The sequence below is a fragment of the Nycticebus coucang genome, chromosome 15 (assembly GCF_027406575.1).
Source record: "Nycticebus coucang isolate mNycCou1 chromosome 15, mNycCou1.pri, whole genome shotgun sequence".
Lineage (NCBI taxonomy): Eukaryota > Metazoa > Chordata > Mammalia > Primates > Lorisidae > Nycticebus > Nycticebus coucang.
Window position 1 is genome coordinate 72,789,324 of NC_069794.1, and position 24,287 is coordinate 72,813,610.

Here is a 24,287-nt window from a genome sequence, read left to right on the forward strand (position 1 = left end):
ACAGATTAACAGCCTCGGCCCTCAGGGGCATAGAGGGAGTCTGGATTTGGTGCACTGGATAAGTGGGCAGCCATGCCAGGAGAGATTCCAGCAGTAAGTGCTCTCCTTGGAAAGCTTCTGCTTGGGCAAGGTTTATAGTTTGGAATGTCTTTTAGGTGGGGTGAGGAGACATTTGGGCTCCCAAGCCTGCAGGGTCTGAGAGACCAGTAGAGGCCTCCAGGCTCTATCTCGAACAGCTGTTATTAATATTGTGATCAACATCTCATACCGCAGAAGATCACCTGTTGCCTGGACAATATTCAGCAGGATATATATACTGTTTGGTTTTGGGTGTTTTTTTTTTTTCTTCTTCTTCTTAATTTCAACATTTTTCCTTGACATTTTTTTCATTTTTTATTTTTCTCCCTTTTTTTTACTATTCTAGTTTAAATACAATTTTCCATTTTTGCCTTCTTTAACAATTAGAAATTCATTTTTGTCAGTACTTCTGCCCCTGTTATTATTATTTTTTTTCTCTCCAATTTTATCCCATAAGGGTTTTTGCTTGTTTTTTTTTTTTTTTTTTTGGTTTGATTTATAGTATTTTTGAATTTCCTCTATACCTGGTGGAGGTGGAGTACTGTGTCTGACCTGGCTGACAAAGAGCTGTTGACCTCAATGGAACCACCCATTCCAGCACCCCCAGAGGTTGGGTGTTTTTAAGGTTGGGTCATAGTACCCTACTATATACCTATATTATTTCTGCTTCCTTCTTTCGGTGCCTTTCTTCTTCTTGTCAATATTTCCTTTTATTCACCTCCTCTTCTTTCTCTTTTTTCTTTCTGTTTAAAATCTTTTTTCCCGTCTTGCTCTTCAATCTTCTTATCCTTCTAGTCCCATACCAAAAACACTCATTAAAACTTTAGGCCAGAGGCACAGTAACTTAAAGAGCAAGAAGAAGTGAAAAGGAAAATTAGGCTAAGGAAACAGATACAAGAAAGCACTTATGAAGCAGAAAAATCCTGGCAACATGAAATATCAGTCCAGAGTAACCCCTTCTAGGGATTGTGAAGTAGCTACAGCAGAGGATCCCTCCTAGAAAGAAATGTTAGAAATGACACAAGGGGAATTTAAAACACAGATGATGAAAACAATGAAGGAAATCCTTGAGAAAGTGGAAAATAACCAAAAGGAAATCCAAAAACAGAATCAAATAAGAGATGAACAATATGAAGAATATAGAAAGGATATAGCAGAGCTGAAGGAACTGAAGTAGTCAATTAGGGAACTTAAGGATGCAATAGGAAGTATCAACAACAGATTAGATCATGCAGAAGGAAGACTCTCAGAGGTAGAGGACAAAGCTCTTGAGATAACTCAGATAGTTAAAGAGGCAGAAAAGAAGAGAGAGAAACTAGAACGTTCACTGACAGAATTAGAGGACTTTATGAAGCATTCAAATATATGAGTTATAGGTATTCCTGAGGGGGAAGAAGAATGCCCCAGGGGAATGGAAGCCATTCTAGAGAATATTATAAATGAAAACTTCCCAAATATCACCAAAGATTCTGACATACTCCTTTCAGAGTGGTTATCCGTCCCCTGGTTGCCTCAACTCAAGTGGGGCTTCTCCAAGGCACATTGTGACAAAACTATCTAAAGTCAGGACAAAAGAAAAGATTTTGCAAGCTGCCAGGAGTAAGTGCCAACTGACCTACAGAGGCAAATCCATCAGGGTGACCGCGCACTTCTCTAATGAAACTTTTCAAGCCAGAAGACAATGGTCATCTATCTTTCATTTCCTTAAACAGAACAATTTCCAGACCAGAATTCTATATCCCGCTAAGCTAAGCTTTAAAATCGACAGAGAAATCAAATCTTTTATTGATATGCAAACATTGAGGAAATTTGCCACAATAAGACAGCTTTACAGGAAATACTTCAATCTATTCTACACACTGACCATAATGGACCTTCAGCAAAGTAAACATCCAGAAATTAAAGGACAGAACCTAGTTTCCACAATTATGCAAAAGACAAAACTAAACAATGGACTTTCACAAAATAAGCTGAATAGATCACTACCACCCTTATCAATCATCTCAGTAAATGTCAATGGCTTCAATCCCCCACTGAAGAGGGATAGATTGGCTGACTGGATTAAAAAACACAAGCCATCTATTTGCTCTCTGCAGGAAACACACCTCACATCAAAAGACAAATAAAAACTCAAGAGTTAAGGTTTGGCAGTCAATTTTTCAGGCAAACGGAATTCAGAAGAAAAGTGGGGTTGCAATCTTATTTTCAGATACATGTGTATTTATTTATTTTTTATTGTTGGGGATTCATTGAGGGTACAATAAACCAGCTTACACTGATTGTATTTGTTAGGCAAAGTCCCTCTTGCAATCCTGTCTTGCCTCCAAAAGGTGTGGCACACACCAAGGCCACACACCCCTCCCTCCTTCCCTCTCTCTGTTCTTCCTTTCTCCACTCCTCCCTCCTTCTTTCTCTCTCTGCTCTCGATACATGTGGATTTAAAGCAATCAAAGTCAAAAAAGACAATGATGGTCACTTCATATTGGTCAAGGGAAAATTACAACAAGAAGACATTTCAATTTTAAATATTTATGCACCCAATTTAAATGCTCCCAGATTCTTGAAACAGACCTTGCTTAGTCTAAGCAATATGATGTCCTGTAACACCATAATATCAGAGGACTTTAACACCCCTTTCTTACAGCCGGACAGATCCTCTAAACAGAAATTAAACAAAGATACAAGAGATTTAAATGAGACCCTAGAACAACTGTGCTTGGTAGACGTATATAGAACTCCAACCCAAAGATAAAGAATGTACATTCTTCTCATCGTCTCATGGAACATTCTCCAAAATTGATTAAATCCTAGGACACAAAACAAACCTCAACAGAATCAATAGAATTGAAATTCAACCTTGCATCTTCTCAGATCACAAGGCACTAAAAGTGGAACTCAACTCCAACAAAAACGTTCAACCTCCTACAAAGGCATGGAAGTTAAACAACCTAATGCTGAAGGACAGTTGGGTGCAGGAAGAAATAAAAAGGGAAATCATTAACTTCCTTAAACATAACAACGATGAAGACACAAGCTACCAAAACCTATGAGATACAGCAAAAGCAGACATGAGAGGAAAACTTATCGCTTTAGAAGCCTACATTCAAAAACAGAAAGAGAGTACATCAACAAACTCACAAGACATCTGATGGAACTGGAAAAGGAAGAAAAATCTAAGCCTAAATCCAGCAGAAGAAAAGAAATATCCAGAATTAAATCAGAGATTAATGAAATTGAAATCAAAAGAATCATTCAGAAAATTAATGAAACAAGGAGTTGGTTTTTTGAAAAAATAAATAAAATAAACCTTTGGCCAGTCTAACTAGAAATAAAAAATAAAATCTCTAGTAACTTCAATCAGAAATGATAAAGGGGACATGACAACAGATGCCACAGAGATACAAGAGATTATCTCTGAATACTACCAGAAACTTTATGCCCAGAAATTTGACAATGTGAAGGAATATTGTGGATCAATATTTGGAATCACGTCCTCTCCCTAGACTTACCCCAGATGAAACAGATCTCCTGAACAGACCAATTTCAAGCAGTAAGATCAAAGAAACAATAAAAAATCTTCCAGCAAAAAAATACCCTGGTCCGGATGGCTTCACACCAGAATTTTATCAAACCTTCAAAGAAGAGCTTATTCTTATACTACAGAAATTATTCCAAAAGATTGAGGAGGAAGGAATCTTTCCCAATACGTTCTACGAAGCAAACATCACCCTGATACCAAAACCAGGAATAGACCCACCTAAAAAGGAGAATTTCAGACCAATTTCACTAATGAATATAGATGCAAAAATTCTCAAAACAAAATCTTAGCCAATAGATTACAGCTTATCATCAAAAGAATTATACATCATGATCAAGTAGGTTTCATCCCAGGGATGCAAGGCTGGTTTAATATACGCAAGTCTATAAATGTTATTCACCGTATCAACAGAAGTAAAACCAAAGACCATATGATCCTCTCAATAGATACAGAAAAAGCATTTGATAAAATCCAGCATCCTTTTCTAATTACAACACTGAGGAGCATAGGTATAGGTGGCACATTTCTTAAACTGACCGAAGCTATCTATGACAAACCCACAGCTAATATTTTATTGAATGGAGTAAAACTGAAAGCTTTTCCTCTTGGAACTGGAAACAGACAAGGTTGTCCTCTGTCACCATTACTATTCAACATAGTGCTGAAAGTTCTAGCCCATACAATTAGATAAGACAAGAAAATAAAGGGCATCCAACTCGGAGCAGTGGAGGTTGGACTCTCCCTCTTTGCTGATGATATGATCTTATACTTAGAGAACCCTAAAGACTCAAGCACAAGACTCTTAGAAATCATTAAAAAATACCCTGGACCGGATGGCTTCACACCAGAATTTTATCAAACCTTCAAAGAAGAGCTTATTTCTATACTGCAGAAATTATTCCAATTGTTTCAGGATATAAAATCAATGTCCACAGGTTAGTTGCTTTTATATATGCCAACAACAGCCAAGATGAGAGGTTAAAGACACAACTCCCTTCACCATATCCCAAAGAAAATGAAATACTTAGGAATATACTTAACAAAGGAGGTGAAGATCCGCTATAAAGAAAATTATAAAATCTTAAGAAAGGAAATAGCTGAGGGCTTTAACAAATGGAAAAACATACCATGCTCATGGTTGGGAATAATCAACATTGTTAAAATGTCTATACTTCCCAGAGCATTTACCGATTCAATGCCATCCCCATTAAAATACCAATATCCTATTTTCAAGACTTGGAAAAAATAATTCTGCGTTTTGTATGAAACCAGAAAAACCCCTATATAGCTAAGGCAGTTCTTAGTAATAAAAACAAAGCTGGGGGTATCACCATACCAGATTTTAGGCTGTACTACAAGGCCATAGTCGTCAAGACAGCATGGTACTGGCACAAACATAGAGACATAGACATTTGGAATCGAACAGAAAACCAGGAAATGAAACCAGCAACTTACAGCCACCTAATCTTTGATAAACCTAACAAGAACATCCACTGGGGGAATGACTCCCTATTCAATAAATGGTGCTGGGAGAATTGGATATCCACACGTAAAAGACTGAAACTGGACCTGCACCTTTCTCCACTCAGAAAAATTGATTCAAGATGGATAAAGGACTTAAATTTAAGGCATGAAACAATAAAAATCCTCAAAGAAAGCATAGGAAAAACACTGGAAGATATTGGTCTGGATAAAGACTTTATGAAGAAGACTGTCATGGCAATAGCAACAACAGCAACAATAAACAAATGGGATTTAATTAAATTGAAAAGCTTCTGTACAGCCAAGGAGACAACAACCAAAGCAAATAGACAATCTACTCAATGGGAAAGGATATTTGCATATTTTGAATCAGACAAAAGCTTAGTAACTAGGATCTATACAGAATTTCAATTAATCCACAAGAAAAAACCCAACAATTCCATCCATCAATGAGGAAGATAGATGAATAGAACCTTCTCTAAAAAAGACAGACAAATGGCCAGCAAACACATGAAAAAATGCGCATCATCCCTATTTATTAGAGAAATGCAAATTAAAGCCACCCTGAGATATCATCTAACCCCAGTGAGAATGGCCTATATCACAAAATCTCAAAACTACAGATGCTGGCATGGATGTGGAGAGAAAGGAAGAACACTTTTACACTGCTGGTGGGAGTACAAACTAAGACAACCTTTTTGGAAGGAAGTATGGAGAAACCTTAAAGAACTCAACATAAACCTCCCGTTTGATCCTGAAATCCCATTACTGGGCATCTACCCAGAAGGAAAAAAAACTTTCATTATAAAGATACTTGTACTAGGCTGTTTATTGCAGCCCAATTTATAATCGCTAAAATGTGGAAACAGCTTAAATGCCCTTCAACCCAGGAATAGATTGCCAAGCTGTGGTATATGTATGCCATGGAATATTATTCAGCTATAAAAAAAAAATGGAGATTTTGCAGCATTTGTACTAAACCTGGATGGAGGTGGAACACATTTTCCTTAGTGAAGCATCACAGGAATGGAGAAGTATGCATCCTATGTATTCAACTTTGGTATGAGGACAATTAATGACAATCAATGACATGGTGGGGCATGGGGGAAGGGGCAAGCAGACAGAGAAAGAGGGAGGGGGTGAGGGTAAGGAAAAGAAAAAAAAGAAGAAAAAAAATAGTGACTAATTCTCACATAAATTGGATTCAATTTTGACTAAAGTACATTACTTAAACCTTAATTTTTACTTCAACTTGTTAATATGTTTTTAGGATACAGGATACTGCATCCTCATTTATAAGTGAATTATGTTTGTAATTTCCCCTTTATAATAATATATTTTTTCTAATTCTAATAACAGGTGTATCCAGATTAAGTAGAATGATTTTGAAGTATTTCTTCTTTTTCTATTGTCTATAAGATTTGGCATGATATTTTTTGAAATTATCTTTTATCTTTATTTATAAATATTAGTTGTCTATTCTTTGATACTTTGGGAAAAAAATAATAAGAAGTAGTTAATTGATGACTCCATACTGAACCTCAGAGTCAAAGCATTCTATAATAGATAATACTCTTATTTGACAATGTGTATGTTACTTTCTTTGCATTACTATTATTATTATTGCTTAATACTTCATTGAAGCAATCGTCTGATTTCTAAATGTATTTGTCTTCGTTCGTTCTCTGTGAGGTTTTTGTTTCTGGTCCCCATCTTAAACATTGCTATTGTTGTTAAATTTTAAGCCCTTTTAATTTTGTGAAGGCAAAAAGTGGAAGCCTAATGAACACATGTATATGTGAAAATATAAAAAAATAAATTTAAAAAAAGTAGGTATCTTTATATTTTGTTTGTATTAATCTTCTTGGGACACAGGAGTGGCCCTCTGAAGTATAAATCATATTTCTGTGGTTTGTTTCTTGAATAAAAATAACATTTAAAAAGCTAAATGAGATGATGTAAGATAATCATGGCAAAAGTAAATGTTATGGAGACTATACAACTCTGAAGAATGTCAAGTATTAGGATTTTAATCAGCATAAGGCAAGACCCTGTGGGCCTCTAGTCTCTGATTCTGTAAGTCCATCTGGTAACTTGAAAAAATAAATTAAAAGGACCTTCAGTTTGCTGAGAATTGACTCATTTACTATTTCTTTTGATCTTATCTGATGTCTGGTTCTTTTGAACAACTCCACCAAGTTTTTACTTTGTATTTCTACTTGCATACTGCATAAAAATAAAGCTCAGAGTTTCTGTATGGAAAGGAGCATAGAACTAAAGTTGGATATTTACAAATAAATTCCTGGAATGCCAAAATCTTGGACTCTAATCTTTCCCTGCATCTACATCATTATCTGTGGAAGTGTTGAAGGGTCAGAGCACAAGAATGCTGTGACTGAAGGCAGTGAGGTGAAGCCTAACTGGGCTCCATGCTTGCGTGGCTATGGGGAGATCTTTCCTTCAGGATCACCATGGCTAAAAATGGTTACAAAGTAAGTGGGCAGCTTTGCCACAAAAATCTAAAGGGGCTCACAGGAAAACTGATTATGGAAGACTTCACTGTTGGTCAGTGGTTGTCAGACAGGCTTCTTCACTGTCAATGGGTATAGCCAGGCGAGATATGAAAACAAAAAAGACTTGGTGACCAGGAGGGAACAATCAGGGCCTGTGGCTCCATCACTTACATTTCCCACCTGCTAAAGGCCAGGTCAATTTCAAGTTGGAATATAAGGATCTACTAAGAAAGACACACGAAATGCAGCACAGGCCGAGTATGGACCTTGACTGAGTTTCATTATATTAGTTTTTGTTTTGTTTTCCTGACTGTTGTCTTCTAATGGAAGACAAGTAAAATCCAAACCTAAGAATTCAACAAGGGCCATTTATGAAAGAATTTTACGTAAAATAAAACACAAATAGGCCAGGTGTAGTAGCTCATGCCTGTACTGTAATCCTAGTACTTTGGGAGGCTGAGGTAGGATTTGGGAGGATGGCTTGAAGGCATGTGTTCTGGACCACACAGCAAGACCCCATCTCTACATGAAAAACTTAGCTGTGGCTGGCGGCACATGTCTATAGTCCCAGCTACACAACGATGAAGCAAGAGGTTGCTGAGCCCAGGAGTTCCAGCCGGCAGTGAGATATGATTGCACCACTGCACTATAGCCCAAGTGACAGAGTGAGATCCCTTCTCAAAAACACAGCAAACCCCAAGCCCAAAGACAAAATAGTTTACAGAAAAAGATATGTAAAACTAAATAAATGAATGAAGAATTCATCTGTTATTCACAAACTGCTGAAATAATATACATCTATTTCTAATATCTATGTAATTCCAATCTTCCATTTGTTGTAGTCAGAAACAATTCTCTTTCATAGTGGGGGAAAAATATTTCCTTGCTACTTACACACCTCACAGAATGTTTATCTTTTTAGAAAACTATACATTTTCTGAAATGACTGCAACAGAAATTGATTTTTGGAGTAAGCACACAATAGCACACTTAAAAAGAATTCTAGCACATATTTTATAAATGGTAAAATGAATGAAAAATGCCATATCATGGTTTATTTTAAGCAAAAACTTTAAGTTCTCTTATTACTCAGAAATGTGATACTTAACATAAGCAAAAACCATTGTGGGGGTCTGTAATGAACAACAGAAATCCTTAACATTGAAAACCAAATACAAAGAGGGTTATTAAAGCCCACTCCAGACTTTTCTGAAATTAAGAAAGTTGGTTTGAGTCAGGTACTACAATATGGTACTCAGTGGGGAATTTGGTGAGTGGATGCTGGTGTTGAAACATCCGTGTTTATATAATCTATGAATGTGTTTAAAACAGATAAGGCTATACCACAGCTCTGCAGTGCTCTTTGTATTGCTGTGCTCAAGTGCGCAGACAGCCCTTCAGAGATGAACTGAGAAAAGGAGAAAGGGATCAGAAAGAAGCATTTTGAAGTGAAATGACATTTTACCTCCCTTAGGGAGATGAAGTGACTTTCCCAAGTAGTTTACAGATAGTAAGTAGCAGAGCCTGTAACTGAAATCACTATTTCACCATGTGATTGCTTTTCCTCCCGGAGGAAGGAAATACTGTTCTAACTACTATTTTGTTATCTCTAAATGGTATTTTGAGTGTTGAAAAGAAAGAAATATAGACCTTAAGAAAAGCCCTGCTGCTGTGACTTGGATGTTCTAGGTAGAGTGAAGTAAAGAAAAACTGCCGAGTGAACACCTTACAGCCAAGAGTCAGTGAGCAGAAGCGCAAGGCTGCCTCTCAGCAGCCTGTAACTGATGAATGCAGAGCAAACAACAGGGATAAAAGCAAGCGAGGAACTGTGTTGTTCTCTGGGCTTCTCTGGACAGGCTTGTGGCCCCAAGTAGATGCATCTGTCTGTTGGGGCTAAAAATTGCCCAGGGACTCAGAGCTAATGGGCAGAGCTGGGTTCCCAAGCATGACTCATTCTGAAAAAGATAAGTAATCTAAAAGTTCACCTAGGTAGTATTTGCTATTCAAAGATCACAAGCCTTCTCTATTTAACTTCTCTGGATGTGTATCATTCAAAGAGTGTAAGTACAAAGCCATTCCACTGGGACCCTGGAGTTCATTTGAAAGGTAAGTCTAAAGAGGTAAATAAGGTTGTGCTTCAGTCAGGGAGGTACACAATTTGAACGTAGATATTCTATCTCTGTCTTTTGCTCCCTAATTCTTTACATTTACCCAGTAAGTAGTTAAATGAAATGAACAAAACACCCATAAAAAGTTACATTTTCTTGGAAAAATAATATTAACTACATCATGTATCTTTTCATATTACAAATGTCAGCAATTTCACTTATCACTCCTATCAATACCCCAATGATAAGGATATAGCCATCATCAAAGACATGCTGCTTGGGGGTACAGGCTGGCCACATGTGAGAAAATGTGAAGGCAAATGGTCTTGTGTTACAAATCCAACCGTCTAAAGCGACAGTAGGCATAACCTCTCTGCACATCCCCATTGATCTTTGACATGTAACAAATCATGTGAATTAATGAGATCTGACAGAACAGCATTAAGAAAAATACTGAAATTTGAAAACAGAATTGTTCTATTGTTGGTATTAACTGAATACTTTATCATCTCTGTTTTGAACCATGAACTTATTTTTCTCTCATGAATGTAAATTTTAGGGTGGAAAATATTAAGTTTATTAACACAAACAATGTTTGGATAACGAACAAAATTTAGAGAGGCTGTTGCAACATTCTTGGAAGCAGGGGAGAAAAATACCACACCAGCCAAAAGATGAACCTTAACAAGGATTTACATTATTTTTCTTTTGATGAAATAATATGTAAGTTAATATTCATGTGCAGACAATATTTAAAGCCTGGTCTCAAAAGGGTAAGCTACTCCCAGCTATACCAAGATCTGCTGCCTAACAGAAACCATGTGCACGAAAAAACAGACGGGAAGCATCTCTTCCATCTCAATTCATGGTTGGCTACTGAGTTCTGCATCCTACCAGTTAAAAGTGTACTATTTAAGCAACCAGTTGCCTCCTATGATGTGCCAGAATCCATCACAGACCCTTAACTAGGTGTCCTGATTCATGCACACACTGCTAAAGAGCTTGGCTTTTCCTGCCACAAGTCCCAGGTTTGAATCCTCACTTCCTCATGACAAGGGCAGGGGCCAGACCTGTGTAATCATCTGTAAAATGAGGATCATGAATATTCCTACTTCATGGGCTTACTAAGAAGATTAAATTAACCAATACATGAAAAACACTTAAAACAGTTCCTGGATGTAGCAAAGTTCAATAAGGGTCAGTAAGGATCACTAGCAGACAGAGGTGCCATTGGCAAGCACTCATCATCACGAGAGGATGGCTCCCAGGCATGACCCACTAACGGTCACCTAAAACCAGAGGACCCTCTCCCACCCCTCCCCCCCACTGGTTGATTTGTTTTATGAACTTGCTGAAGCTTTGGGCAGATAGAGTCTAGATCAGTATTCTCAACCTTCCCAATGCCACAGCCCTTTAACACAGTTCCTGTGGGTCACAACCACAGGTTGAGAACTGCTGGTCTAGATGAACAACCCCCTGGAAAAGCTGATCTTATGAATGCAAGCTCCAAAAGAGTAGGGTTTTTGTCTTGTACTACTTCACCTCTGACACAATCATGCCTGGCACATAATTAGAACTTGACAAATTGTTTGTTACATAAATGAATGGCTAAAGGCAAGGATCTGAAATTATATGCTAAAATGGGCTATAGGCATTAGATTTAATATAGTAGTCTTAGGCAAGGAGACAATTGGTGTAGATCCATTTCTACTGGTATCCAATTAATTACTACATGAAAACAATACTTCCGTAATATTGAAAGTTATTGCCGAAATGCAATTTTTCAGATACTTAGCCCACAGGCTCAGCTGCAAATATTATCATCAATACAGGGTGGCCATAAAGTCTGTGTGCAATTTTAAATTGTCTATGAGCTTAATGACGACTCTCTATATTGACAGTATCCAATAACAGTCACATCTTCTTAGAAACATTTGTGAGAATACTTCATGAAAAATCATGACGGTCACTTTCAGTTACAATTAATTGAATAGTAAAAATACTTTAAAAAATTACATAGGAAAACAAAAATTGTGCTATCTCCAAGAGAAGATTTAATTCGGTTCTAATTTTTCAATATGTAAGAAATCTGATGCTTTGGAATTTCTAAAAAAAAAAGCATAGCTAAGCTTTCAAAAGAAAAGATAAAGGAATAAGAAGTAAATGAGTCCCTTAGTTTAAAAAACACATCATGATCTATCAAAATCTAATGCCAAATTTTCTGAAAGTTTATGACAAATTTAACAATTTTCTTTTACAGAGTTAGTAACATTTGAAAATCCAAACCTGAAATTTTATCCTAGTACCTGAATAAATCACAGTGACTAAAAATTAATTTGCTTTGTCAGACACAGTGAAATGGGTGCTAAGAACAAAATACACAGCCAAAGAGTCTCCTGAAAGGAAAAAAAAACACGTGGAGAAAGTATGAAACACCTTTCATTATAGACGGTACAAAAAATATAACTGAAACTGCTGATAACAAAATATACATCCCATAAAACCTCAAAAAAAAAAAAAAAAAAAAAAGGAACACAGAAAAGTTCCACATCCTGGTTTTGTTTTACCTTCAACCATGAGCATGGGTTCCTTGCCCCCACCATGGGCCAGCATCTCCCTGCGGTAGCGCTCCCCAGCGGCCCTAGGAAAGAGAGTACAGTTATAGACGCCTGCTTACACGGCCCACCTGGCCTGCACTCGCTCGATAGGAAGCCATGCTTCATATTCATAAAAGCCTCCACCATGTGACAATTTGGCCTTTGACTATTTTCTAGCTCTAAAAATCGAATTCTGCTTTTAAATTATTCTAAAATAAGTTAAAGCAATCGTGATATATTCATTGTAAAAGAGTAAATGTATTTTCAGCTTGATGTTTTGTTAGAAAGTGACCTTTCTTTGTCACTTTATGTATTACAGAGTAAGTAAATATGATATCTTATTTTCCATAAGTTTTAGGATTATTTTTGAGTGAAGTCTGAAATTATTTATGACATTCTTTCCTTTCAAAAAAGAATTTGAGGTGGAATCTAACACAGAGAGAAAAATAACACTCTAAAATAAGAGTGAAGGAAACGGAGCTGGCAGGAGAAGGTTAATTACACCAGAAAACCTTGGTTCAGGATGAGAGCTTATGGACCAGAAAGCTCCACTGAAGTGTGCTAGTGATGAAGGCAAAGGAGGGAACAGCTCATCTCCACCCTCCAGACTCTGGTCCTATGTGGCACTGAGCTGTAGAAGAAATGCTGTCTATGACTATAGGTAAGGCAGGATTTAAAGACTTTTATAGATATAAATTATCCAAATTAATGGTACCCAGAAACAAGCTCTTTAGTGCTACTCGTTTGTATTTTATGGAAAATGCAACTTCTTTAACATGAATAACTACACGGTATAATGAGATAAGGAGTAAATTTTGATATGGGTTTCATTCCACTAGCTCTGGGGCATCTTTATGTATAGATTATTTTGTAAACATGGTCTCTAATCGGGTTTTTTGAGAGCCTTTTATCATCAAAACAATGCTGACATGAAATACTAACTAGGTCACACTCTGCAGCCAGCGCTAAGCCAAGGCAGGAAACCTGGACAGAAGTGGAGCCTTCTCAGGGCAGGGTGGCTGAGAAGGTCCCTCCTCTGTGGGATGTAGCGCCTCTCCCCCCAAATCAACCCCTCCTTGCAGGCCTCCAGCTCTGGGCTTGCCTCAGCCCTGCTCTGCCTGGCTTCCCGATGTAGGTTCTGGCCTGGCTATTTCTCATAAGCGGGATCAAAGAGGATCTTTTGACACAGGTTAGAAATTTTCTCATCCAGTGAGCATTTTTACTAGCTTACTTCTGTATGTCCACAAGTATGGAGACTACATGTCTAGGCAAGAATGCACGTACACGCGAGATACGAATAATTTGGAAACATATGTATTTAATAGTATGTGATTTTCTAGTAAAGTATAGTTCCTTCAAACAAAATGATATTTTGCCTATTTTATAGAAATCTCCAGCAAAGAGCTGTGATCCCTAAAACTGATTTCCTGTATTGGGCTGCAATAAATATTCTGGTACAAATATCTTTGTTAAAATGTGATTTTTGGTCTTCTGGATATATACCTAGTAGAGGAATTGTAGGATTGAATGGCAGGTCTATTTTTAGTTCTCTAAATATCTTTCCAAAAGGAACATATTAGTTTGCATTCCCACCAGCAATGCAGAAGTGTTCCCTTTTTTCCACATCCACACCAACATCTCTGGTCTTGGGATTTTGTGATATGGGCTAATCTTACTGGGGTTAGATGATATCCCAAAGTAGTTTTGATTTGCATTTCTCTGATGATTAAGGATGATGAGCATTTTTTCATTTCGCTGTAGGCCGGGGGCCTGTCTTCTTTAGAGAAGTTTCTCTTCAAGTTCCTTACCCAGCCTGAGATGGGATCACTTGTTCTTTTCTTGCTAATACGTTTGAGTTCTCTGTGGATTCTGGCTATTAAACCTTTGTTGGAGATATAACCTGCAAATATCTTCTCCCATTCTGAGGGCTGTCTGCTTGCTTTACTTACTGTGTTTTTGGCTGTGCAGAAGCTTTTCAGTTTGATCAGGTCCCAGTAGTATATTTTTGAAGCTGCTTCAATTGCCCGGGGTGGGGGGGGTCCTCCTCATAAAATATTCACGTAGGCTGATTTCTTCAAGAGTTTTCCCTGTACTTTCTTCTAGTATTTTTATAGTTTCATGTCTTAAGTTTAAATCCAGTGAGAGTCTATCTTAGTTAATGGTGAGAGATGCGGGTCCAGTTTCAGTCTTACACAGGTTGCCAGCCAGTTCGCCCAGCACCATTTGTTAAATAGGGCGTCTTTTCCCCACTGAATGTTTTTAATTGGCTTGTCAAAGATCAAATAACGGTAAGTAGCTGGGTTCATCTCTTGGTTTTCTATTCTGTTCCATACATCTACCTCTCTGTTTTTGTGCCAGTACCATGCTGTTTTGATCACTATTGATTTATAGTATAGTCTGAAGTCTGGTAGCGTGATTTTTATTTCTCCGGCTTTGTTTTTATTTCTGAGAAATGTCTTGGCTATTTGAGGGTTTTTCTGATTCCATATAAAACGAAGTATTATTTTTTTCAAGATCTTTAAAGTATGACAGTGCAGCTTTAATAGGGATTGCATTAAAATTGTATATTGCTTTGGGTAGTATGGACATTTTAACAATGTTGATTCTTCCCAGCCATCAGCATGAAATGTTTTTCCGTTTGTTAACATTTTCAACTATTTCTTTTCTTAGAGTTTCATAGTTCTCTTTACAGAGATCTTTCACATCCTTTGTTAGGTTAAACTCCCAAACATTTCATCTTCTTTGGGACTACTGTGAACGGAATAGAGTCCTTGACTGTTTTTTTCAGTTTGACTATTGTTGGTATATATAAAGGCTACTGATTTATGAGTGTACTCAGCCGTACTATGAAACTAATTTATAGCTTTCATATGAAAGTTATAACCCAATTATAGCTCAAGAATATGGGGAAGGGGGAAAGGGAAGGGAGGGGAGGATGGGTTGAGGGAGCGTAATTGGTGGGACCACACTTGCGGTGCATCTTACAAGGGTACATGTGAAACTTACTTAGTGTAGAATATAAATGTCTTAACACAATGGCTAAGAGAATGCCATGAAGGCTGTGTTAATCAGTTTGATGAAAATATTTCAAATTGTATATAAAACCGGCACACTGTACCCCATGACTACATTAATGTACACAGCTTTGATTTAATAAAAAAAAAAAAAACTGATTTACTGTAGTCAAGTTTGGCTGCAGATCATTTGAAAATAATACAATCTGAAAAACAGACCAAATGTCTATAGTCTACAAAGGGTGGAAGACAAAATAACACGTTGACAGCAAGCCATGAAACATTTAAAAATTCTATCACATCATCATATTCAAGTTCAAAAGGATTTGAAACCGAATGTTTAATTAATTAATTGCTGACAAAATCCAAATCTGTATCAAATTGTATGAGAAGTGGAGGGTGCGTGGAGGAGGTGGGAGGAAAAAGAAACTAGGAGTTAGACGCCAAGACTATAGTCTGTCTGTTTATTAATCGTGAAGGCTGAACAAATTATTTATTTTCTCTGAGCCTCAGTGTCCTCTCATAAAAGGTACCTGTTCCAATGAGGCTGCTGTTAATGCCATATGAAAACTCTTGGGTACTGTAAAAACCTAAAAATCGAAGATGCCATGTATTTTAAACTATGTTAAACTGGTGAAGATAACAGTCATCAAACAGTTCCATTAGAGCAATGGTTCTCAACCATCCTAATGGCTCCTAATGCCACAACCCTTTAATAGAGTTCCTCATGTTGTGGTGACCCCCAACTATAAAATTATTTTCATTGCTACTTCATAACTGTAATTTCGCTACTGTTATGCATCATCATGTAAATATCTGATATGCAGGATGTATTTTCATTGTTACAAAGGGGTCATGACCCACAGGTTGAGAACCGCCGCATTAGAGGAATTTGGAAATGTATCTATTTGTGTGGTTAGGAGATGAAATGCTGCAACAATTTCTAAACCAGATCATATCATGACTTTCTTTTAAAGAAAACACTTAAGGAATCCTAAGACCAAAACTTAAATCCTATGTGTTTCCCATTGTTAGAGGAATTCCTATAAGGATCAGGAGGCCAAATCAGAGAGCAACAGAAGATCAGACGGGACCTGTCCACACAACAAGAGATCCCCTAGGACTCTCTTCTCAAGATGAGATCCCTGCACCTCTCCGCCCTGTGGAGGTTTAACTACAACATAGCTTTACTATACTACCCATCCTAGTTGCCCTCTGACTCCTCCAGGGCCAAGTCTTGCCTCCACTCTGGGGAAGGGGGAGGGCATCATGCAGCCATAACTGAAATTTACCCAACCCACATTTTCTCTTTGAATCATTACAGGCTCACCATAGACCATGGCTAATATGATGAAATAATGCTCCAGGGAGAGGACTGGGGAGTCAGAGCACAGTTTAGTTAGCTTTCCACAGAAAAAGCTGAGAACTCTGCTGCCTTAACCACTGATTATCCTGCTGAGGGAAATGTGGGGCAAGGCTGCCTGGGCAGGCATGTAACAGGCCGAGCAGCAGAAAATGATGCAGGGTAGAGTTGCAGCCACCTCACTGTCCAAGTTGCATCAAGTGGCCACAGTGCTGGGGAGCTGGGCCAGGGGCAGTCAGGGAAGAGCCTCCCCTGTCCACACTACCACTGTTTTTCCACTGGGGAAAGCAGTGCTTCACAAGTGGGGCAGAGGGGTAACTCTCCAGAGAGAGACTAAGTATTGATGCTGACAGAGTTTCCACCAGTGCTGTTCCCAAATGAGAAACTGTAGTAAGTCCTATGGGCAATAAAGAGGAAAGAAAGTGTCTGGACAAGTGAACCTTCCAATGCTTGTGTCGAAAGGCTGGCAGTCTGTCAAAAATAACAGGAAGCACGGAGAGCTGTAGGAAGTGACAACAAGAATGACTGGAAGAACAAAGAAAACCCCAGGAGAGGCATGTGCAGAAGCACGAGCCGCTGTGTGACCACCACCACCATACAACACAGCGGAGGAAGGCAGACGTTCAGGGCTATGCTCAGCCTCAGAAAGTGGAAGCAGGGTCGTAGCAGGGAGGCCTGAGAGTGTTGTGGGTGTGTAAGGAGACGCCTCTGCTCACCAGATTCCTCTGTGTGCTGGGGCCCTGCGTCCCCTCAGCCTGACTTGGGATATGGCAGGGTGGTGGTTATTGTGGCTACAGGAGGACACATTTTATGAACTTCCTCTGCTTATTACCTGTTAAACGGGTCCTGTAGAAAACTTTCCTTCCAAACCATGGAAGCCACTGCCCTGGACATCAGGTAAGAGTAATATTTGGCACCATAGCCCACAAGATGGCTGAATCGCAGCTGCCAGGCCTGTCAAAACAGAAACACAGCACGGGAAACCATGTAAGACCCTGCACTTTGCAGATATTATGCACAAGAACACAGTGAAAGCACAAAGGAAACCTGCAAACATTTTCATTTAAGTTTTACCCTAGAGGGTCATGTCACTCATGGTTTAGTTTTTACATTTTATATACTGTTACAGGCTGAGCTGTGCCTCTCCAAAATTCACATGTTAAAACCTCAAGTCAGTACCTCGGAATGTGGCTATATTTGGAGAGGCTATTAGGTTGGGCCCTAATCCAATCTGGCTGATGTCCTCAGAAGAAGAGGGAATTTGGACACATAAGAGATGCTAGGGGCTCAGTGGGTAAGTCACGAGCCCCGTATATCGAGTGTGTCGAGTTCAAACCCAGCCCTGGCCAAACTGCAACAAAAAATAGCCGGGTGTTGTGGTAGGTGCCTGTAGTCCCAGCTACTTGGGAGGCTGTGGCAGGAGAATCTACTAAGTCCAGGAGTTGGAGGTTGCTGTGAGCTGTGACACTATAGCACTCTACTGAGGGTGATAAAGTGAGACTGTCCCTAAAAAAAAAAAAAAAAAAAAAAAGAGATGCCAGGGGCCAGGGGCCAGGGGCCATGTACACAGAGAAAAGTCCACATAAGGACATGGTAGAAGACTTCTGTAAGCCAAGGAGAGAGGCATCTGCTTGGACTTCCAAACACCAGAATTAGGAGATAAATAAGGGTCTGATGTTTCCACCCTGTTTACCTGAAAATAAGACAGTGTCTTATTTTAAGGTGTGCTCCCAAAGATGCGCTAGGTCTTATTTTGAAGGAAAGTCTTATCTTTCCTGTAAGTAGGTCTTATTTTCGGATGATGTCTTATTTTCGGGGAAACGGGGTATCACTCAATCTGAGATATTCTGTTATGGCAGCTCTAGTAGGCTAATACAAACACAAAGAAAACAGGTGTGTATATGTATATGTGTGTTTGTGTATATGTTTTGCTTCAAACATATAGCTAATATTCTTCACTAAGAAGAATTCTAATATTCTTAGTGAAGAATATTAGAATTCTTAGAATTCTTCTAAGTAAACTTTAGACATTATCTTTCTTCTAGATAGTAACAGTGAGTTTACTTAGTATCTAGAAGAAAGATAATGTCTAAAGTTTACTTATTTTTAATAATTTGCTTAGTTCAGAGAGTTGTACTCTACAACGATGACTGGCTGCATGTATGAGCTGCTTTTTATATGTGCTAGTTTTTCTAACACTAAAACCTTCCATGTTTTTACCATGATTACTTTTAATGTAAGAAAAATGGAATAGAACTGAAAAAAATCATAACTATATAAAAAGGAATAATCTGGGAATGGATTTTTTGTTTAAGAAGAAACAAATGCTAAGAACCAAAGTTAATCACCCACAACTTTGGCCCCTCGGTAGAAAGGGCCAAAGCAAATTCTAGTTCATATACCAAGAAAGGAACATTTTCTAAAAATCTGGTTTCCTATAGAGAACTCAAATTAATCCACATGAAAAAAGCCAACAATCCCATATATCAATGGGCAAGAGACACAAATAGAACCTTCTCTAAAGAAGACAGACGAATGGCTAACAAACATATGAAAAAATGCTCATCATTCCTAATTATTAGAGAAATGCAAATCAAAACCACCTTGAGATACCATCTAACTCCAGTGAGAATGGCCCACATCACAAAATCTCAAAACTGCAGATGCTGACATGGATGTGGAGAGAAGGGAACACTTTTACACTGCTGGTGGGACTGCAAACTAGTACAACCTTTTTGGAAGGAAGTATGGGGAACCCTCAAAGAACTCAAGCTAGACCTCCCATTTGATCCTGCAATTCCATTACTGGGTATCTACCCAGGAGGAAAAAAATCCTTTTATCATAAGGACACTTGCACTAGACTGTTTATTGCAGCTCAATTTACAATCGCCAAAATGTGGAAACAGCCTAAATGCCCACCAACCCAGGAATGGATTAACAAGCTGTGGTATATGTATACCATGGAATACTATTCAGCTATTAAAAAAAATGGAGACTTTACATCCTTCGTATTAACCTGGATGGACGTGGAACACATTATTCTTAGTAAAGCATCACAAGAATGGAGAAGCATGAATCCTATGTACTCAATTTTGATATGAGGAGAATTAATGACAATTAATGACATGGTGGGGGTGGGGGAAGGGGAGAGCAGAGAGAGAAAGAAGGAGGGAGGGGTGGGGAAAGGAAAAGCAGAGAGAGGGAAGGAGGGAGGAGGGTGGGGCCTTGGTGTGTGCCACATCTTTTGGGAAGGGCAAAACACGATTGTAAGAGGGACTTTACCTAACAAATGCAATCAGTGTAACCTAGTTTCTTGTGCCCTTAATGAATCCCCAACAATTAAAAAAAAAAATCTGGTTCCTTCTTCACAGTTCTGGCTAGTTTCAGGACATACTCTGAGCTCTAAATCCACTACCCAGCAACTTTAAAGATCAACTCATGGTGCTAGTTATTCTCTGGTTGTGTTGTGTCCAATTCTCTAAAGCAAATAACTGCCTGGACTGGGCAAGGTGGGAGTCAGAAAAAGGCCATTGCCTTCGATTTATGACATGGGGCCATCCTGGCAGAGATGCACAGTTGTGCTCAATATCCACTCTCCTCTTCCTGCAAAAAGATACGAGTGGCAGTAAGGCAGGCACCTGAGAGCTGCAGACTAAAGAAAAGCACCATGCTCCCGTCCTCCGGGGAGTGAGTCATGTCAGCCCAGCCTGCCTGTGAGGGCAACAGCACACAGATTCAGAGGGTCTCTGATTTAGGGCAGCTGCCACTCACACTGGGTGTGTGCACTCAGCAGCTACCATGTAGGGGTCTGTGTTGAACTAACCAGACCTGTATTCTGCCTCTCAAGGTGCCCCCCACTCCAGGTGCAGGTGCTGTGCCTCCACCTGTGAACACACAGTCAGAGGAGGGGCGGATGCTCCTGGGGGCTCAGTGGAGGAGCCGAGCACTGAACTCAGCCCCCGGTCTGAGGGGCCTTCAGGAACAGTGGAGGGGCAGAAAAAGGGAGACACAGACTCTTCACCCTTTCTGGATGTGAGTGGCATATAAAACAATAGCGACTTGCCTAGGACCATCTATAGGTCAAATTCTAATCTAATAAATTTGAATAACTACATTTTTGGTCAAAGGGCTGGGTCTTTTGGAATTTATTTACAGTGCATACATAGATCTGTATACTTGGTTTTATTTAAAAAGAGAATGTCAGCTTTTGTTTCAAGCTAGAATCTTAATCTACTAGATGTTGATTAGAACACATGGACCACACTGGTAATCTTTATCACAGACAGCAATTTGGATGTGATGAAACCTTCTGTAACAGAACACAGCCTTTGTAATCTGATACTCCCACACGGTACTGGCTTTGTGCCCCTGACGACACACATCTATACCACATACATGCATCTCTTAGGATGGAAGCCCTGGAATTAGTAGCATACAGTTAAGGACCTTTGTCTTCAAAACTCTTTCTTCATGGTGATCTGCCAGAACGAGTTTGGCAGTCTTTGCAGTACAGAGTGGGATTTAACTCTGTTGAGATTTGAGCTGAATACAGCTTTGTTTTATCTTGAAAGCAGGCCCACTTCATACGTGGTATTTGATCTGAGGTAAGAAATTTCTTAGTTTCCCAGTTTCCTCAACTTGTAGCTGAGTTCCCACATAAAGAGACAAATAAGATGCATCAGAATTATAGAAAGAGACATTAGGATTTGTGTAATGCACCATTTCCTAAACTGCCATGGCTCTGCTTACCCTAACGTCGTGATCTGGATACAGGTCTCTTGACTCATGCAAAGCTCATTGTGTCTTGTTCTTTAATTATAGGTTTGGGTCCAGCATTACATCCTTTTCCATCTCAAGACATGCTAAATTATCCCCACCTGACACCCTTGAGCAGTGGTTTGTAAGTTTATGGCCGACTTAGTTGGAACGCAGTTCAACCTAATATTAAGTCTTTATTACCATTTTACTCATTCATCTGGAAAAATGGAAGACAGCATTTCATTTTAAGCTCTGGAGTATGATACCCTCTTCCTTTTAAGTCAAAGTCTTCTTTCTAAAGGATATCTGTCAGATAGATAAAAGTTTTTGCCTTTCCTTTGATGTTTAATGTGGGATCTGATTTCGAAACCAAATGACTCAAACACTTGTGTGGTTTCCCTTTCTATTATGGCTAGAGATGTGGATCTGAAATCCTCGCACTATTCCAAGGCACAGCTAATTAAGCTTTTCTTGAGCTTAATTCTTTCTGGGAAAGACAGTACATGGAGCCTGTGGAGAGGCATGTGCAGAACCCCCTGGGCACTGTCACTTGCTCAGAAGCCCTGAGCCTGGGAGGCCCGTCAGGAATTCTTACCTGCCTGCAGACCTTTGCTAAACCACCATTCCCCAAGTCCAGGAACGTAAAAGCAATAATGCGGTAGTTTACTGACCATCTATTTTCTGCTTCAAACCTAGAACAGGAACTAGTGCAAGGCAAGCTCTCACTATGTGCTAAACGTTGAAAATAGTAGAACTACCCTTTTTGCTTAATTATACTCTTAAATAGTACAGCACATCTTCACTCCCAGCTACATGTGAATAAATGCATTTAGCTGAAATTTATTTAAAAACAATCTAATCTCCCTGCAGCATTGTACAGTTGACTACTGAACAACATGGGCGGGGCAACTTATATGTGGATGTTTTCAGTAAATACAGTCAGCCTTCGTATTAGCAGGTTTCACATCCATAAATAAAAGAGGTTGGAAAACACAGTACATGAGGAATGTCAAACCTGCACACAGAGGGCCAACTTTCGTATTCGCAGGCTCTGCAGGGCTGACTTGAGCAACCATGGATTTTGGTACCCAAGGCAGGTGGGTAGGGGAGGCCTGGAACCAATCCCTGCAGACACTGGGCAGTCCCAATTATCCATGGTCAACTTTAGTCCAGAAGAAGATGAGGACAGTACAGTTACATATTTAGAGAGGTAACATTCACAAAGCTTTCGTTACAAAATATTGTTAAAATGGTTCTATTTTATCATGAGTTATTGTTGTTAATCTCTTTTTTTTTTTTTTTTTTTGTGGCTTTTGGCCAGGGCTAGGTTTGAACCTGCCACCTCCGGCATATGGGACCGGCGCCCTACTCCTTGAGCCACAGGCGCCGCCCTGTTGTTAATCTCTTACTGAACCTAATTTATGAATTTAAAATTATTATAATTTAAAATTATATATAGGACCAAACATAGTATACAGAGGGTTCAGGCACCCCCAGGGTCTTGAAACGTAACACCTTTGTGGGGACCACTATAAGCTGCATTGGTGTGTGGCCCCTGGTATATGTCTCACTGAACTGAAACTCCTCAAGGGCACAGTCCACACATGAGTTCAGGTCCGGACTCAGCACAGTACCAAGAGTACAACAGTAATTCAATCTGTCTGCTAACTGGATAGATGGAGAGATAGACACTATGGTCCCTGACAGACAGGATTTCTTACTGAGATGAGGAGCCCAGGAGTAATAGTATCCTATCAAAAACAAGAGGACAAGACAGAACTAGAAGAAATCTGGATCTTAGGCTTTTCACGGCTTTTTACGGCTTTTTAAACTAGTTCTTTGACTGCACTACCTGAGAGATGGTATGAGTTTGAGACTGGGTTTGGCAGTGGATCCCTAGGTCTGGGCTAGGCACGGAATCTGAGTGGGCCCCTGTGGAGTATGACTTCCAGTTCCTCTAGGCCTCAGAGACTCAAATGATGGGCTATTAACACTGTACAAGCTCCTAAAGGGCCTGTTGTTCACATTTGTACCTGTTATGATTAGGATAATTACCAGACAACAAGATAGGAAAAAGTAAATTCCTGAGTTAGTCTTTGTAGACAGACCGTTTTGACTTTTCAGATTCTCTGGGTACAATACCATTGGTCTGTGGAGTATCTTTATGATGGAAAACTGCTGGCACCTATAAGTGTTTAAATATTTAACCACAATGGGGAGCAGAAGGAGATAATTCTCCTATTTGCTCTATCATGTCCATATTCTCTTTCTCCTCATGGCTATGTGGTTATGTGTTCCACGAGTTAATGTACACTAGTACTTCTAATTGATAAAAAGTCCCTCCTAACATTTTACTAAAATCTATGAAATAATAGACAAACAGGAATTCTTCTATTTGGAATAGAAGTGTTAAAATGGAACACAGTGGGATGGTCAAACTCTTAGGTGGGCCCCGTGATTTGTCTTCCTAGGCTTATGCCTTTGTGACATCCTCTTCCTTGAGTACAGACAAAATCTGTTCCTTGCTTTCAAGCAACAGAATATGGCAATGGTGTTGTGATGCTGCTCTGTGATTACATGTCTCTGTCTTGCTAGCAGACTCACTCTAGAAACCCTCCTGGGTAGCTAGAAGAAGTGGCCACACTGAGAAAGCCCACTATCGGGGAGCTGTGGATACCCTCTAGAATAGGGTTGTCCAACGTTTTGTTTTCTCTGGGAGAAGAAGAATTGTCTTGGGCTACACATTAAATACACAAATACTAATGAAAGCTAATGAGAAAAAAAAAAAGTCTGTGCATAATTTTCATGATATCTGCCACAGATAAATAAAAAAGT

The 24,287-nt window shown here is 39.1% G+C and overlaps 1 protein-coding gene across 2 annotated transcripts in view; it reads right to left on the minus strand.

The window, feature by feature from the left end:
- MIPEP (mitochondrial intermediate peptidase) overlaps positions 1-24,287 on the minus strand; it is a 224,634-nt gene that overhangs the window by 22,305 nt on the left and 178,042 nt on the right. For both annotated transcript variants that reach the window (XM_053563469.1, XM_053563467.1), the window contains exons 17-18: positions 17,526-17,647; positions 12,287-12,360 (exon numbers count right to left, since the gene is read on the minus strand). In XM_053563469.1, coding sequence (XP_053419444.1) covers positions 12,287-12,360; positions 17,526-17,647 — 196 coding nt within the window. The remainder of the gene's footprint in view (positions 1-12,286; positions 12,361-17,525; positions 17,648-24,287) is intronic.